Consider the following 17,620-nt stretch of genomic DNA (forward strand, 5'->3'; position numbering starts at 1 on the left):
ACCCCGTTGCACAACACACTCGTCACACAGAGACAGCGAACGCAGGACAGTGTTGCGTGTAGAGAAACACAAAGGTCATTAAAGCCACGTATTCATAATGTTCAATCCAGCACGAAGACATGCATCGTGCAGTAACAGACATAATCATCTTTGGTTTATTACTGTGTACAATACAAAAAAAGTTTACAAAGTATCCAGTAATTCCATCAGCAGAACAGAACATGACAGTCAGAAGTACCATTAATGCCAGGATCATCACTGTTAAGCCTCTCAGCTGCAGTGGAGGCTCAGCAGGAACAGACATGCAGCCTTTGAGGGATACTTTGACTGATAGGAAACAGCCGGGATCTAATGAGGCTGAATCTCACCACAGACTCTCCTTCCACCTTCCATTAAAGGTAACAAGGTCAAGTATGATGAGCAGAAATTAATATAGTAGTAAAGGCTGATATCATACAATTATCCTTCATGTTGTTTGTAAGTTTGTGTAAGAGTTAAGTTAGATTCAAATAAAGAATTATATATATTTGCCACTTTTCCTGAATTAAAATGTATCAAAATAAAATCAAAATAAAAGTGCTGTAAAAATGAGTTGAAGGTTTCTATCTGCTATGCTTGCTTAATTCATGCCAAATATCCAGATGGAGGTAAAAACCTGCGCCGCGTGGGCTTCCTTTGTCTTTTACGCATGATCAGGTTGTATTATATCATATTGCACATTTTATATCAGGTATATTTCATAAACTAATGTTAGAATGTGATGACAGACAATCCTGGTGTCGTTGCACCTGTAAATGACGCGATACCGTTGGAAAGAGTGCAAGATTGAAAAGAAATTACCGTGATGTCACGTGAACTGAAGAGAAACAAGTCTTTAGCTTTGTTACATCTAAACAGCTGTGTGCCAGCAGAGACAGCTGTTAATAGCACATGCTCCCACACCGTGCCGCCGGTAAGATCTCATTTCACGCACAACTGATTCAGTGTTTTATGTTGTTTGTGGAAATACTTTTGTTACAACTGTCAGATGTTTTCACCCTTTTTCTGCATCTAAGGATTTAGATATTTGTGATTTGAAAGGAGCGAATTTTGTTTGATTAAGTAGATATAAAAGGTGAAATAATGATCCTTTAAATTTGCATGTTAAAATAAAATGTACGCAAGTCTGAATAAGCGGTTTGCAGAGCTCCACGATGTTACTGTTACGTCTGACTGGCAGGAGACATGGCTTCAACAGGGGGGGGACATCGGTGGAAACAATAGAAAGGATTATAAAACTTCTCCAAGAAGGTAAAGATGTTGGGTTTTTCTAGTCATCCTTATTTGAAATTTAGAACAAGTCCAAACAATATGTGAAGGTTAAAGGAAGGGGAACATACAGGACCTGCAAGGAAGAGTCTAGAGCACCATGGCAGAAAGCGCAGAGTAACATGCACTGAAAAGAGAAAATGCACAAATGTTTTTTATGACAAATAGTCAGAAATACGAGTCACAGTTTGAGACCAAACTGTGAGAAACCAGCGGAAGGAAAATCCAGACAGAGTTATAGAGGACTCAAGAGAAGCCTGGATGATTGATGATCAATAAAAATCAGAGATGAATCATGAATCAGCGTTTGGCGGTTTATGATGCCAGACTTTAGTCTGGGGTGCAGGACCGATGAAACAACGGCGATGTCGTGAAGAAAACTCATTTCCACATTTCTAGATGATAAAGGGAAATAACAGCTTGTACCTCTGCGGTGAAAGGATGATGATTTCTCCATTCCTTAATCAAAAGTATCCGAAGCAACGAAGATATTTTTCAGAATATGTCTGAGTAATTTTTCATTCAACAGAGTATAAAACATTTCTTTAGGAAACACACATTATAAACTCATCAACAACACAACATAGGTCAGATATATAGAGAAAAACAGAACCTGCCAGGTAAAGAGAAATTGTTTCTCACTATTTAAGGCCATGTCAAAGTCAATTTAGGTTAAGACATAAAAAATACTTATTTTTATTCCATCTTTTTGGCTCACGATTCCACAACTTCTCCTGTACTTTATTTGGAGAGTTTTTTGTGACAATCTCTGAATACACATGAAGCCAGTTAAATGAAATGGTTTCCCTGATATTTCCTCCACAAGGGATTATTTGTCTGCGATGGACTGGCTACTTGTCCAGGGTGTACCTGTATCCTCCTTTCTGAGATCCAGCTTCTCTGCGACCCTAAATTAGTCTAAGCAGTGTAGAAAATGACAAAGAATGAATGAATAACTTGTCAAACTTCCTGTGTAATTAACTGAACACTTCAATTAAAAATCACACGACTGTCTATTTAAAATGTAATGTTTATTTTGCACCAACATAAAAAAAAAAATTCTTGGTGCAAAAAGATAAAATCCCCATTACGACATCAGTGATAGTGCATCTCAATAAAATAGTAATGCTTAAAAAGAAGAAAAAAATATCACCTACAATAACGAAAATATCAACAACCATAAAAGCAGATATTTGTTTTTAAAAGTAAAACATCAAAGTTCAAAACACAAGCGATAACACAAACAACCAGTTACCTTTAAAAAGACACAGGCGGCACATCAGAAAATAATACAGTAACTTACAGTAATGCTTCATTTGGTACAGAAACATCAATACAACCAATCTTCAGGCATCGTTCCAGATCTCACACACATACACATGCACACCCACTGAGCTGGTAAACAGTAAGAGCCAAACGATGATAATCCCAATACCACAGCATTAAAATCAATAATAAATATCAGCACCTTTAAAGCTGAAATGTATCGACTGATCAAATGACGGTTCAACATGACAAATAAAAACAGTTTTACATTAAGAGACCAAAATACCATTTAAACAAATCTTAAATCATCACATTATTTTTTGCTTGAATCGTGTTTTTTTATATACATTATTTTTACAGGATGATTTCCCAAAAAAGTCACGATTAAGTGTCTCATTCTGTAACATAATCTGTCGTTGAAACGAGAGAGAGCTTTAAAATAATCACAGGGAAAAGACCAAAGCCGGCGCTGGTGAAAACAAGTTGATCTCATTAGTTTGGAAACAATTTTTCACTGTATCAAATCAGCCCCATAAAGCACTGGTCTGAAAACAACAGAAAACCGCAACCCATTAAAACATTTCCAAACCGAAGGCATAGTGTGTTCCAAATCGCAGAAACGATTTTGCTCCCGTCTACGTGCAAATACACAGGCTGCACAAACTAGAAATAAAATACAAAAACAGAGAAATACCATTCAGAGATATGAAAATATAGAAAATCTTTTTACAACAGATTTGCATGCTCGACATTTTCAGACCGGCACAGTGATGAAGAGCTATGTACAGCGAGTATGACAAAAATATCTTTACTAAACATTTGTCTTCATGTCTTTGTACAGTTGCTGCTGTTGGAAACTGTTACAACTGCAAAGACGCCATCTTACAGAGAAGTTCCAACACAGTGTGTTCATCCTATGCAAAGCCACAAAATCCCTTTCCCGCGCTGCGCAGTCCTAGCAGCAACATCTTCTTGTTTTTATGACAATTTGATCAGATACATTCTCCGACAATAGTGCAAACAGCTGGATGTGTACTCAAACTGAACTGTATAAATCTAAGTCCCCACAAAACCCCCTTCTGCACAGAGCAGAGCGCTGATATGTTGCACAACAGTTGTTGGAGCTTTGAAGTTATTTTCATCCTAATTTTCAGCATTTGTGACAAAATTTACAAAATAGTAATCTAATACAATCAAAGCAAAAAAAGCCCACAAATTCGATGGAAGGACAGTTCATTTGCTACATGCAAAGTGTGCCTTCATCACAGCTGATTCTGCTGTTTCTATGGCTTCTGCTCATCAATGGCTTCTTTTTCCCTTTTTACCCTATAAAGCCGGGCACCGTTTTGTAGCCACAGTGAGGAAAGCAAATGATGCTGAGCAAATGCTGAATAAGAAATCAAACCCTCTAAAGGCCGCATCTTCTCCGCTTAAGGGATATGCATGTTTGCTATGAGGAGAGTGAGGCCAAAGGAATGAAGCATTTCACGGCTAAACCAAAGGAAATGATCGAAATCAGTGTTGTGATGAGTGGGTCGGTTTTAGAACCGACCACTGGACAACATCACGTTGCCAGTATTAGCACATACCATTTCTGTGCTGCCCTGCAGGTCATTTTGGCTTGCTTTGCTTTGGGGTCACAGTTTGCTTTGGCTGCTCTTTGGATGCTTTCGCAGATGCTGAGGAGGAAGTGGAAGAAGAGGAGGAGGAAGAGGACGAGCTCCATCGGGTCTCCACGCCTGTGCTTGTCATCTTAAGCTTTCGCCGTTTTGCCAGGGGAGCGTTGTCGACGCTTTTCAGGAAAAAGCCCTCTCTCTTCCCCCGATTAAAAGCCTGGTATGAAAGCATGAAGGAATGAAGGAATATGTACATATATCAGATTTATTCAAAGAGAAGTTCAACACTTAAAGCTGTAACCTTGTATGTGGCATTGACGTAGGTGCGGACTGTGGGCCCACTGGACTCTAACACATCTGGAGTGCACAAAGGAGTGGTGGACATGGATGCACCACCCAGCAGCCAGCTGTTCTCCTTCAGATCCGAGAGTTTGAGGCGCCTCTCTGGATCCACAGTTAGTAGACCTTAAATAACAGAGTGACACATGGACGTAAACAAGGACAACAAAAGAGAAACATGCCGACAGATATTGCTCTGGTAATTACACAGACCAGTGTCTGAACCACCCAAAGCAGCGCTACACTAACAGAAAACTAAACCACACACCTTTAACCAGCTCTTTGGCGTCCTCAGAGACGCCCTTCCAGGCCTCCCCATCCAATGAGAAATCACCCTCTTTAATCTTCTGCATGATGTCTGCAGCATATGATGAGGTCATCCCACGCTGCTCACTCTGAAACGGCACCTGGCCTGACAGCATGGTGTACTGTCCGAGACACATGCGGAGTCATTAGCACTTTGGTTATCCTGACAGGTGTAACATAATCAAGGTATGCAGATTATATTACCAAGATGACCCCAAGACTCCAGAGGTCACAGGACTTGTCATATCCTGCACTGTCAAAAAGCTCCGGTGCAGCGTACTGCAGGGTGAAACAAGGAGTCTGCAGGGGGGCGCTGCCTGCAGGGCACAGGCGGGCAAATCCAAAATCAATTACTTTCAGCACAGAGTCCTCTCCCTCATCTGTAAACAGCACATTCTGCAAGGTAAATAAAACAAAAACAATGAATGATCCAATTTTCACCCCATAAAAACAAGGTTTGAAGATCAGTGCAGTTACTGAAATATTAATGTGGGTTTTCAACATTAGCAAAAAGCCTTTGCCTTATTCAATATGACAACCATGTAAAGATAGAAAGACGTGACAAATCTGCTTTTTGCTATTTGTAAAATGTAGCAGAATTGTCCATTATCTTGCTTACATGACATATTGTAAAATAACCACATCCCAGTTCCCACAAGTTGGCTTCATTGGCTAGAAGGATTTATTCTGCCTTGTTTGGGGATGCACAGCACACATGAAATTCAGTGGAAACATACAGATACAGTTGGTGGGAATATGCTATTTTTACATGGGAGAATCTGTTTGTTGTGAGGAATTAATCAAACCATGAAATCACATCCCACCTCAGGTTTGAGATCTCTGTGCACAACTCCTGCCTCGTGCATGAAGCTGACAGCTGAGACCAGGCTCTGCAACAGCTGACTTGCCTCTGCCTCACCAAAGAGTTTCTTCTTCTTAATCCTTTCCAGTAACTCCCCTCCACGTAGAAGCTCCATAACTAGATAAGTGTGATACTGAAAAGGAAGAAATGGCTTTATGTAGTAGTTTTGATGCAAGATATAGCACAACTTTACACATCTACATAGAATTTTTACTGGCACAAAGAGTATATTAACTACTTGTGTTGTTATCATTTGTATTCTTACCTGATCAGTGTAGACGTCATACAGCTTGACGATGTTGGGGTGAGTCTCACATTGCCTCAAGGCAGCAATCTCCCTCTGTGTGTTTGCTTCCATCCTGACAGTAAATAGACAAACACACTGTTAACAAGGCTAGTCTGAGATTTGTAACTAAATGATACACTGCCAGCCAAAAATAAATAAATAAATAAATCACCACCTGAATTTTACAAAGCAAACAGTTAAGAGCTTCACATTTGATAGTTACTCCATGGATGTTTAAATGCTTTACCTGGCAACAACTTATTTAAGTCTAACAGATGCAGCGAGTGTCTTCTCTTTTTTTTTTTTTTTTAAACAAGCAGGTCAAAAGATACAACTTGTAGTCTTGGAGAAGATGTTAATTCATTTCAAAAGGGTCAAAAATTGGCATGCATCAAGCAAAGACTGGAACTAAAGAGCTGTGTAGCCTTAAGAAAACCCTTAAGATGAAGCTCATCAGACAAAAAGCTCAAATTTGTGAAGGACATACAGCTTGGACTCTGGAGCGATGGAAGAAGGTCATGTGATCTGATGAGTCGAGATTCATCCTCTTCCAGAGTGATGTTCAACTTTATTTGTATAGCGCCACTTCACAACAACGTTGTCACAGGGCACTTTACATTCACGAATCAACATACACATCATTTCGAGCCAATTCATACATATCTTCTAATAGAAACCAACTGATTGCATCGAGTCATGACTTCGATCCAATCCCCCATCCTGAGCATGCAGGCGGCGACAGTGGGAAGGAAAAAAACTCCCCTTTAACAGGAAGAAAACCTCCGGCAGAACCCAGCTCAGGGAGGGCAGCCATCTGCCTCGACTGGTTGCGGTGGAGAGGATGGCACACCATCGTAAGAAGAAAGGCAGATGAAGTGCCTCGTGCCTACTGGACAAGCCTGTGGGGAGGCCAGCCCACATGTGACTGGCCTCTGACCCCATTAGGAATCTTTGGGATGTGCTGACTTTGCTGAAAAGGTCCAATTCTCCCATCATCACTACAAGATCTTGCAAAAAAGGGAAAGAAACTCGGGACAGAAGGGAATGCTGTGACTATGCAGAAGCTTATCAAAAAGATACCACAGCTAATATGTACCACAGTCGAAGCTAAATGAGGGAAAGTGTGTGTGTGACATTTGTTGATGGACAGTCTACATTGTAAAAGCAAAGTAGCAAAGCACATCTCCACTCACCTCCTGCTGACGATCTTCACAGCGTACTCATGGCCACTTTGCTTATGTTTGCATTTCCTGCACACTGAAAAACTACCTTCGCCCAGCGGTGGCCCGTGAACATAAAGCTCATAGTGATGGAAAAACTGGGATTCCTGAACAAACAAACAAGCAGATTGAGCACTGAGATCCATTGCTGAAACCATTACAAGACACGAAGAAACAATTACAACAAGCTGTTTAAATCAATTTACAGCTCAACTAAAACTGGGTTTCTGAGCCCACAGTCATACCTCTAACATTGCACTCCGCTGAACAGACGCAGAAGCCGGTCGGTCTGCTCCAATTTGTGATTCTACAAAGTCTCCCATGACGGCATTCTTATTGAACAAGATGGAAGGAGCGACAAAGGAGTAGCCCTAAAAAAAAAGGAGACAGTTGTTCAGCGATAGCGGTGGTTTGCCAGGGACAGAAGGGAGAAGACTTCTACCAGACTTCTTATTAGCCATTTCACTTTCTAACCGTCATCTAAAACGGGGGTGCATGTAAATTCTTTGAAAACATGATGATATCAAGACTGAGACTATGCCTGTCAACCTGGAAAAGCCGGTCTGTGCTCGGAGGTGTGCTTGCAGGAGAGTAGACGGGATCCATCCCAGTGAACTCCTCAGCAAAGTTTCCCACATCCAGTTCGCTCTTCAGCTCTGGCTTAAATGGACTCGCCACCTTCTTCTGGGCGAGGTCAGCCCAGTTCAATCCCTGCGAAGAAACAAATAAAGAAAATGAGAATGAAAATATGTTTCAGAAGAGGAGGAATATCCAAGTGATTGGCACATGAAGCTCTACGGACCTTGAAAAAAGGATGAGCTTTAATGTCCTCAGCTCCTCGTGGCCCTGAGCCCAACCTCTTGTGAGGATCCTTTACCAACAACTTCTTCAGCAGATCCTGAGCAATGGGTCCAATCATAGAGGGAAAAGGCGGATCACAGCGCAAAATACGCCTGAGAAGCAGAGTTAGTTTCAGTAAACCTCTTCTGATTTGTAACTGAGACAAGGCTTTTAAGTCTAGCAAGTTTTTTTCTTTCAAAATGTGAATGTGATAGAAAGAGATTAAGAAAGCAGCACTTACTTCGACACCTCGCCCTGGGAGTTTCTCTCTCCCTCCAAGGTAAAAGGAGACGCTCCTGTCAGCAGCTCAAACATCAAGATTCCAAGGCTCCACCAATCTACTGACTGGAGAAGAAAAGAAGGTAAAAAGCTTCATTATAGGGAAGCTAAATTTGGTGTAACCTGTAAAACAAAGACGTTGAATTTTTGTGTAATAATACTTTGATTAATTGGAAAATTTTTCTATGAACATGCAGATTTTTCAAGGTTTCGCCAAACTTTCTGGCATTTGGAAATTATTTAAAATATTTCTATTCTTCTCTTCAAACACTGGTAAAAAGAATTGTCTTAAAACTTTTAGTCATTCACATTGCATATGAACCCTATGATTTTAATTGCAAAATTTTATTGATTTATGTTTTCATTTTTCTTTTATGTTGCATTTCTGCCAGCTCCTTGGAATATTTGAAGGATTTTTCATGATAATTTGTGCCTATTTAAATTTTTAAATGGTTCAATAAACAAAAAAATTCTACGCATAGCTAATTTGTATGCTAAGAGGCTGCAAAGTGCTCCTCTGTTTTAGATGAACACCACTTTCTTTCCAACTTTCTAGATTTTTGTTGCGAAGAGCGCAAATGTGATGCGAGTACCAAGGACAGAGTGTACTACACCTCTCTGTTTTCATCCTAAGATGAGCAACAGCATCAATAGCAGTGCATAGCAGGGCTGCAAAGTTATCAACAAGGCAGTCTACTTTTGTTAGAGTGTCTGGAGAGTTCTCAAGAGCGAAGCTTGTACAAAAAATGAAGCAAAAAAAACGAAGATAACAGCTCCTTGTATTTCTTTTTCAGAGTCATCAGTGAAGCATCTGGGATAATAAGCGTTATTGCCAGGTTTACTGGGTCTTTTACAGGGAGATAAAGGTTATTAGAGAATAATGTGACAAAAAAGGATTTGGGGGAAATGAACCAATTCATCTTTATCTGTGCCATAACACAGCTTAATCTGTCTAGGTAGTGTATTAAAGCCACAAAACAACTTTCCAAAATCTGTAACATTTCCTGAAAATGTTAGGGTGAATTTTTATTCCTCAGCCACTGAAGCAGATGAGCAACAACTGCTTAAACTCCAATGATCAGCAGCTTTTTAAATTGAAATATTTTTTGTACTTTTGCAACTATTTTTTTATTAATAGCAAAAGAAAAACATGAAAAGAGCAGGTGGTTGATCATAAAAATAAAAGGGACTAGATTTGAAAGCGAGCCACTGAACTGATCACATGATGCAAGTAAGCTGTAAGAGGTTCAGCTTTAACAGTGAAAACATGACCGGGAAAAGTTGGATTTTCTGAACTGTGTCTGAAACATCTCGGTATCAACTAGACGTGGTCTGGTTTCTGGTTTCAAGGGATACCATGGTTATAGAAAAGCGAAAACCACTAAAAAGTTCCATCATAGGCAGTATGAGCTCTTCTTTATGACTCAAAGACAGAAAGTACATGGATCTCCAGTTGTGACGAAGAGTACTAGTCCACCTCTTCTCTGATCAGTGTAAGCCACCAATCAGATACATACAAAGATAAAAAGTTGAGAACCCGCTTGAAATTTTAATCTAGTTAGGAGAGAAAGTATAAACTTAATTCACTTTTTCTGATACAAACACAAACAAATAAACATAACTTTGGTGGAGCAGGGTGATCTGACAGCGAGTGCTTACTAAGACTGTCTACCAGTGATGGTGATACTCATGAATTCTCATCACTCTTGTGTGTTGTGTGAAGACAGTCTGTTAGAGTTTATGTTTATGAAGTACAAATGACTTAACACACACATAAATTTTATGCCTATTTCAGATCATGTTAAGTTTTTACATTCCTTTCTTAAACACTTGAAGCCTTGAATAGAAGATGTTACACAACACCTGACACATGACACCTAAACACCAAGACTCTGTTTGCTACAAACACAAGCGCCTCATATTTACCTTGCCATGTCCAGTCTTCCCCCTGATGATTTCAGGAGCCATGTATTCAATGGTGCCACAGAAAGAGTACGTTCTTTCTTTCTTTAAAGAGAAATTAAAAAAATATCTAGGCATCATTTCACAGAACATGCACATGCACACACACACACATACATACACACACTCCCATGTGGACACTGTTGTATTGCATTACATACCTCTTTTTCGAGAAACTCTTTGCTGAGCCCAAAATCTGTCAATACCACGTGGCCTTCACTGTCTAGGAGAATGTTTTCCAATTTGATGTCTCGATAAACAATCCCAAGCTGCACAAAACCACAGTAAAAACAAATAAACACACAGTCAATTTAATTGCAGTATTTTGCAATAAACACAAATACCCTTTTTTGGAAGAGCAAAGCAGTGAAAACTGACCAATAATCCGGTGCTGAAATCTAACTAATTTCTAATCCAAGCACTTGTCAGAACAAGTGTATGTACAAAAAGTCTAAACTGAGACCCAATCCCAAAACTTTAAAACGCACCCTGTGTTTTACATCTGGCTAACGAGAGGAAAGCAGTTTGCTGACTCACAGGGAGGGCTAACTTGTCATAGTTGACAAGGTTTATCTAACATTATGAGGCAATTTCACATTTGCTAATATTAAGTCCAGTTCTTTATCCACATGCACTCTGTTCACCTGAGCCCCACCTTTGTCACTGCCCTGCTCATGTGCTGTTTGACTTAGAGTGACACATGGAAAACGACAGAAAGCATGAGGTGGACTCGGTCAGAGAATAAAGCAGCAAATCAATGGGAAGATTAGTTACTCAAAAAGAAACAGCTCCTAATATTACTATCAATGTTTTTTTTGTTTTTTTTTACAAACCACAACCTTTTCAGTGTTCCAGCTTTCTGATTTAAATGATGTACATTTCACTAATACTGACTTATTCTGTCATTCCCTCCATGTAGTGGGATAGCTAGTGAGTGAATGCAAGTAAAGAAGGGCAAATTTGCTGATTCATAATTTCCTTCATACTCAAATGGAGGCGGGGTATTTACATCAAAGGCATTTTGAGGGATAAGGGGAATATGTGTCATTCATACAAAAAGAGAAAAAAAAAGATTAAACTCAAAATGTTATTGGTTAAGAATTAGTTTAACTGAGGGGTGCCCAAGGCCACTCCAGGAGATCTACTATCCTGCAACCATTCACCAACACACACGAATCAAATGAATTGCTGGTTCGAGCTCTGCAGAGCTGAACAACATGCGGATAAGAGGAATTCAGCCATTTTATTCAGGTGTGTTGGAGCCGGGATGCATCTAAAAGATGCAGTACAGTAGATCTCGATGACTGGATTTGAAGACCTCTGGTTTAAAAATCATAAAATGTGAAGTAGTTTAGTAGGTTTTATCTAATAATTAAGTCAGACGTTATCTCTTTTACGTTTAGTCTTTAACTATTATTAATATTGTTGGTTAAAGAGACAAGAGACTATTTTAAAAGCTTTGTCAGGCAATATGAGATTGGTGGTGTGTCAGTGTGTGTGTGTGTGTGTGTGTGAATAATGATGTGTCTATTTGTTTTAATTGTTTTAATATATGTAAAGCACTTTGAGCTGTTTCTTGTATGAAAGGTGCTATACAAATAAACTTTGATTTGATTTTATAATATGAAAAAGTTTTATCCCAATTTAAGGAGTTTCTTTTGTCAACAGCAATCATACCAGTTCTAAGACTGCACTCTCATGCTGATGCACTATGCTACACTATGAATCTAGTGAATCTAGTGAATCCATCAACAGCAATAATTTAGGAAGTGCTGCAAATTCATGATGACGTCAGGAATATTTTCAGTATGATGCTTAAACACACAAGCTACACTCCTTACATGCAGCAGTTTGAACATATGGAGAAGCAACGAGTATAATTTCATGGCTTTGCTGCGATTTGGGGAAAGTTTCCAGCTATTATGAAAGCTTATTAGGATATCACTGCAGTAAAGAACACAAAACAGGACATAAGCAGCTGAACAGCTGTATGTAGTGATAAAGTCAAATATTCAAAAGATCAAAGTTTTATTTGTTCAACTAGGAGGAAACTTAAGATATTAAAAAAAAAACTCAGACGAGATGATGCTGCTCTAAACTGGTGTGATTTCTGTAAATAACCAGCCTTATTTTTTTGCAATATTTAAGCCACAATCTTACCAAATGCATTAAAACAGCATCTTATAGCCAAGCAGAAAAAAAGATAAATTAAGTTTTAGGTTTTAAAGCTAGAAAAGTGAAACTCACCTTGTGCAGATGCTCCAGAGCAAGGATTATCTCCCCGATATAAATCCTCACTGCGTCCTCGCTAAAGTGATCCCGTTGGTACAAATGGGTGAACATCTCCCCACCACTTACGTAGTCTGCACTCACACACAGACAAATACAGAGGCAGCTTTACAAGAAGTCAATTGAAAATAATACGAACACAGCTGATATCTATTCAGTGTTTCAGGACCGGAGAGAAGAGAGTCATCCAAAATGATTTCCAGTGCTTCAGGACTCACCCAGGATGAGATGCAGCTTGCTCTGAGTCTGAAAAGCATAATGAAGAGTGACCAGGAAGGGAGACTGGCGGATGTGCTCCAGCACCTGCCTCTCAGTGCGAGTGTGTTCTGTTGTCTTTGCTTTCTGAACGATAGCTGCTTTTTTTAAGACCTGGGGGGAGGGGAATGGAAATGCATGACATCTGGACATTCATAAACAGATTGTTTTAAACAGCAGATACTCTGTGGCATCACAACAATAATGAATAATAAATGAGAGCAGACAATATTGTTTTGCAATGATACGAAATTAATCTTCAGACTCATAACATTACCTTCATAGCATAAAGCTGCCCTGCATCATGGCCGCTGTTCTTCCTCACCAAAAACACTTTCCCGTAAGCTACACAATGACAAAAACATTTCCATGAGTTATTCTAATTACTGCTAGTACAAAGCAAACAAGTATAATAGCTGCACTAAAACCTTTAAACCTTAGCTATGCTCTAAAATGCATGTTTAAGTATGCTTTTCATTAACTAACTCTTTCTATCACACATCAAAGGAGCCAGAACTGCTTCAGGATTCAGTGTTTTGCCCTGAGACACATTAATATATGAAGGCAGCTGTGGATCAAACCCCCATTAAATTACAAATGTGAGTAAAGACATGATCTTTCACCTGGGCCACTGTCGTCCTATATACAGAAAAGAAGAACCATCAGACTGTGTATTAATTAGACATGAGGCCACATCAGAGGATTAATGCAGTCAAATTAATCAACTGTTCTTTTTTTTTTCTCTTTTCTTAATAAAAACATCCTCTAAAATCTCCCGCTGGTATAAAGCTACAGATGAGCTCCAACAGCTGATATACCCACAAAAATATTAAAGTAGTTTACATGCTGTCTCAATGATGTTCAATACCCAAGTCAGGATATAAAAGACTAATTTCCTACCACTGCATCCTCAGGCAAGCTTTCACTTACACTCTATGAATATTGATGACAAACTCTTTGCCCTTTAAGCTATTTACTGATATGAATAAATCTTGTTTGCTTTGAGAAGAACTTGCACTAACATTTCACTCATGTTATTTCCTCAGCTTTTAAATTGACGCTTACCTCCGGTGCCCAAAACCTTGAGCAACTCAAAGTTCTCCATGCCAACCCTTTCAGTGTGACCCGTGAGGTTAGCTAGTTAGAGGAAAGAAAGAAAAGAACATCTATAAATAAAACAGGATTCTCTTTAAAGTATATTAAAGCTAAAAGACAAAGATTTAGCATTTTCAAAGATTTACTGTGTGCCAAATTCACTGCACTATTTTCTTCTGTTCAGCTTTATTTGGATAGCACCAATCCAAAACAAAGTCGGAACGTCAGAGAAATAAATCAATTCAAGCCAATTATGATCCATATTTGGAAGAATCCTTTTTAAATTTCATGTCTCCACAATTCCTTCCAGATTATTCCCAAAGTTTAATGAAATTTAAGTTGGACCAAGACCCATGCAGAAAATAAAGAAAGTTTTGCATGAAGCTGCTTAGTGGAGCTACTATGAGCCTAGCTAAGGAAACACAATGTGACTCATGCTGCAACATTTTGTGAAAAAACTTTTTTTTTATTTTTATTAATATTATTATTATTTACATCCTTCCTAAGCCAAGTTTCAATCTTGAATGTTTTTCTCTGCTAACTTTTTTTAAAGAGAGGTTGTGGGAGGCAATGGAGGCCTACTGACTATGTCTGTATGTATAAGTTACTTGGCAGTTTTTGGGGTGGGGTATGTTCCTCTACAGCTCACTTCTTTTTTCTTTTAAACAAAGTTGGAAAAAGCTGGACCTTTGGATTGCATGCAGAACACTGAGGTCCATCTAAATAAAGCTGATGGTATATGCTGGTGTGACTTCATCCCTAAGCTCATCATCTGGATGCTTACCTGGAGTTTACCTGGTTTTAAAAGTTTTAATTTTATACTATTTCAGTCAAAATATGTATTTTAAGTGTCTAGTTTTAATTCACATCAGTTTTAGTTTTAAGGACGTAGATACACAGTCTCCATTATAAAGCTCACATCTCCTCAGTTCCAATTAAGTTGGGATGTTGTGTGAAACATGAATAAAACAGAACATAATTATTTGCTCATCATTTTAACCTATAGTCAATTAAATACACTACAAAGACAAGATATTTCATGTTCAAATTGATAAGTTTTATTGGTTTTTATGCAAATATTCCCTCTTTTTTTTTTTTTTGGATGATGTATCATGCAGGACAAAGAGGAAAAGGAACGTCCAGATTGTTATCGGCACAAAGTTTAAAAACCAGCATCTGTGATTGCATCAGTAACATCTGCAAAGGTACCATTAATGCTGAAATGTACATATAGATTTTGGAGCAACATATGCTGCCATACAAGTGACGTTGATTTCAGCAAAACAGTACCAAGACACATTTTGCACATGTTAAAACCGAGTGGCTTCATCATACCAAAATAATAATTAAAAAAAAAAAAAAAAGCTCTATGTAGTCTAGACCTGTCTTCCATTGAAAATGTGTGGCACGTTATGAAGTACAACCGAGACCCTGGACTGTTGAGGAGTGGAAATTGTGCATCAAGAAAGAATGGAAAGATATTCTGTCTACAAAGCCTCAACAATACCCAAACACTTATTGAGCGCTGGTAAAAGGAAAGGTGCTGTAACACAGTGGTAAACATGCGCCTGTCACAGCTTCTTTGGAGCATGTTGCAGGAATAAAATTCAAAATTACTGAAAATGAAAATAAGTAAATAAAAATTATCAGTCTGAATATTAAACATTACATTTGAAGATTACATTGTAGTGTATTTATTAAATATAGGTTAAAAAGATGTCCAAAACCCAGACTGTTTGTTTTTTTTTTTTTAAATTTACATTTTACATGATGTCCCAACTTTATTAGAATTGAGGTTGTTCTTTAAGTATTTTTTCCCTTGCTTTTAGCGTAGTCTTAAAGCTCCATATTAATAAGCAATCGAAATAAATTATTTACAAGAAATACAATCAGCTGATTCCACAGATAGAAAAATTATTTGATAAAATTTTTTTTTTTTAAGACTGCAGGCCCTTTAAAAGAATTTTTTTCATTTTTTCGCTCAATAAACAACCTTAAAAAACAACGACTTCATACTTTGAGTATTTTATTAATTTATAATATTTACAACTACCAGTAAACAAGCTATTATCCAGACAGCAAAACAACAGTGTGACAAATATTTATTTCTTTAGAAAGTCCACGCGTGTCAAAAACGCCAATGGTTTGAAATCACCTATGAAACTGTGTAAAATTGTGTGTTTACAGAGTTTGTTGATTTTCTTTTATACTACTATGATCAAAAATCCAGATTAATCAAAGATGGGTGAAATCATCTCTTTGATGCACATCAGTTGTAAAACTGGCTATAAACATGTTTTTCCATAGATTAATATTCCAAGTGTTGATATAACTCGCTGGCACATTCTGGAGTAATCTTCAGAAGATGATTACTAAAAATTCCTTAAAAGCAGAAGCTTTCAAGGAGGTAATTTGGTCCTTGGTATCTAGTAACTTGTGTTTTTAGGATTTTCAGGGACTAATGTGACCCTTATGATGCACTAGACCTGTGTACCTACAAACCTAATGTGAATCACAATACAGCGACATCATACTATTAGAACCTTGATCTATCCATATTGGATGAGAGCAGGATGAGATCAAATGCAGTGCTAAGTCATACAATTGTTATGATTACTGAATTTAATAATCCCAAGTCTATTACATGATTACAAACAGTGAAAGTTTGACTTACCATTGGTGATTTGGTGCTTGACAGTGCAAGCCTTCTCATTGGTTTTTCCATCAGAGTCATCACTACTATCAGATCCGTCCCCAGACATACTCTCAAGGACAAAATCAAACTGTCTTCAGACTGATTTAGATGTACTTAGATGCACGTCTTAGTAATTATAATATACTGGGTTAAAGACTTAGAAATGGAAATCTTAAATAAAAATCTATTGTAGCTGCATAGCGAATGGTGGAGGGATTATTTAGAAAAGAGACAATGCAGCTTCAACAACGTTAATCCCCATTGGTTTGACATCCTGGTGCTTGGCATTATTATTTCTCGTGCGATTGGTCGAAATAAATCTGAAAACAGACGTGTTGCTTAAACCTCCCGTCTTTTCACGATCTGGAAACAAAAACAATACTACTTCAAATATGTATCAATAAACTCTTTAAATCACCATTAAAGTGACTATTGTTATCATGGGCTTAATGAACAGTTGTAATAATTTATGAGATAACTGCTATTAGTAAATAATATTAACCCTATTTTTACTGAGACGTTTGACCAAAACAACACACCGAAGATCTGTGTGATAACATCTACAATGTCATAAGTTTAACGCCACAGTTACAATAATAAAATCTGATAACTGGCTAGATGGTAAAGTAGTAGTAAATTGGAAAATAAGCATTAGCCGCTAGCTAACGAATAGCTGCGGCTGCCCATCAAAGTTTGAACGATTAGCTAAGCGCTAATGGTTCGTTAGCCATGTTCACCGGCCTTTTCAGCTTCGAATAACCAAATCATGGTGGGGAAAGACGGTTCCAAAACTCTCTTGCCTTCTTATCCTCCTCTAGAAACGAATAAACTATTCGTCCATAATTAGTTACACCTCACGGTGACAAATTTGCGGACAGCCAGCAAAGTGCTAACACCAGGATGCTTTCGACACAACCTGGGCGACGGCCGGTCACGTGAACATGATCAGTGGGAGGAGCCAAATCACTTCAGTCAACTTTTGGGCCAACCAGGGAGCAGAGC

At 38.3% G+C, this 17,620-nt stretch overlaps 1 protein-coding gene across 1 annotated transcript; it reads right to left on the reverse strand.

Moving 5' to 3' along the window:
* Positions 1-2,413: 2,413 nt before the first annotated feature.
* Positions 2,414-17,414, reverse strand: rps6ka4 (ribosomal protein S6 kinase, polypeptide 4). The gene is made up of 18 exons (XM_079248298.1): positions 16,598-17,414; positions 13,894-13,965; positions 13,106-13,173; positions 12,792-12,942; positions 12,532-12,647; positions 10,446-10,553; positions 10,249-10,329; positions 8,285-8,388; positions 8,006-8,156; positions 7,753-7,914; positions 7,449-7,574; positions 7,177-7,310; positions 5,963-6,056; positions 5,660-5,830; positions 5,040-5,231; positions 4,798-4,957; positions 4,492-4,655; positions 2,414-4,407 (listed from the first exon to the last, which is right to left on the reverse strand). Exons 1-18 carry the CDS (start codon positions 16,683-16,685, stop codon positions 4,186-4,188), a joined length of 2,364 nt encoding a protein of 787 aa, XP_079104424.1. The 5' UTR covers positions 16,686-17,414; the 3' UTR covers positions 2,414-4,185.
* Between the last annotated feature and the right edge of the window lie 206 nt (positions 17,415-17,620).

The sequence above is a fragment of the Telmatherina bonti genome (assembly GCF_933228915.1).
Source record: "Telmatherina bonti genome assembly, chromosome: 10".
Lineage (NCBI taxonomy): Eukaryota > Metazoa > Chordata > Actinopteri > Atheriniformes > Telmatherinidae > Telmatherina > Telmatherina bonti.

What these genes read in the sequence shown, in the direction of transcription:
- rps6ka4 (XM_079248298.1), bottom strand. Translation starts at nt 16,685, where the DNA reads ATGTCTGGGGACGGATCTGATAGTAGTGATGACTCTGATGGAAAAACC. An exon ending in GCACAGACCGGCTTTTCCAG is followed by an intron (nt 7,575 to 7,752) that starts GTTGACAGGCAT and finishes CTTTTTTTTTAG; the next exon opens with GGCTACTCCTTTGTCGCTCC. An exon ending in ATGACGTCTACACTGATCAG is followed by an intron (nt 5,831 to 5,962) that starts GTAAGAATACAA and finishes CTTCCTTTTCAG; the next exon opens with TATCACACTTATCTAGTTAT.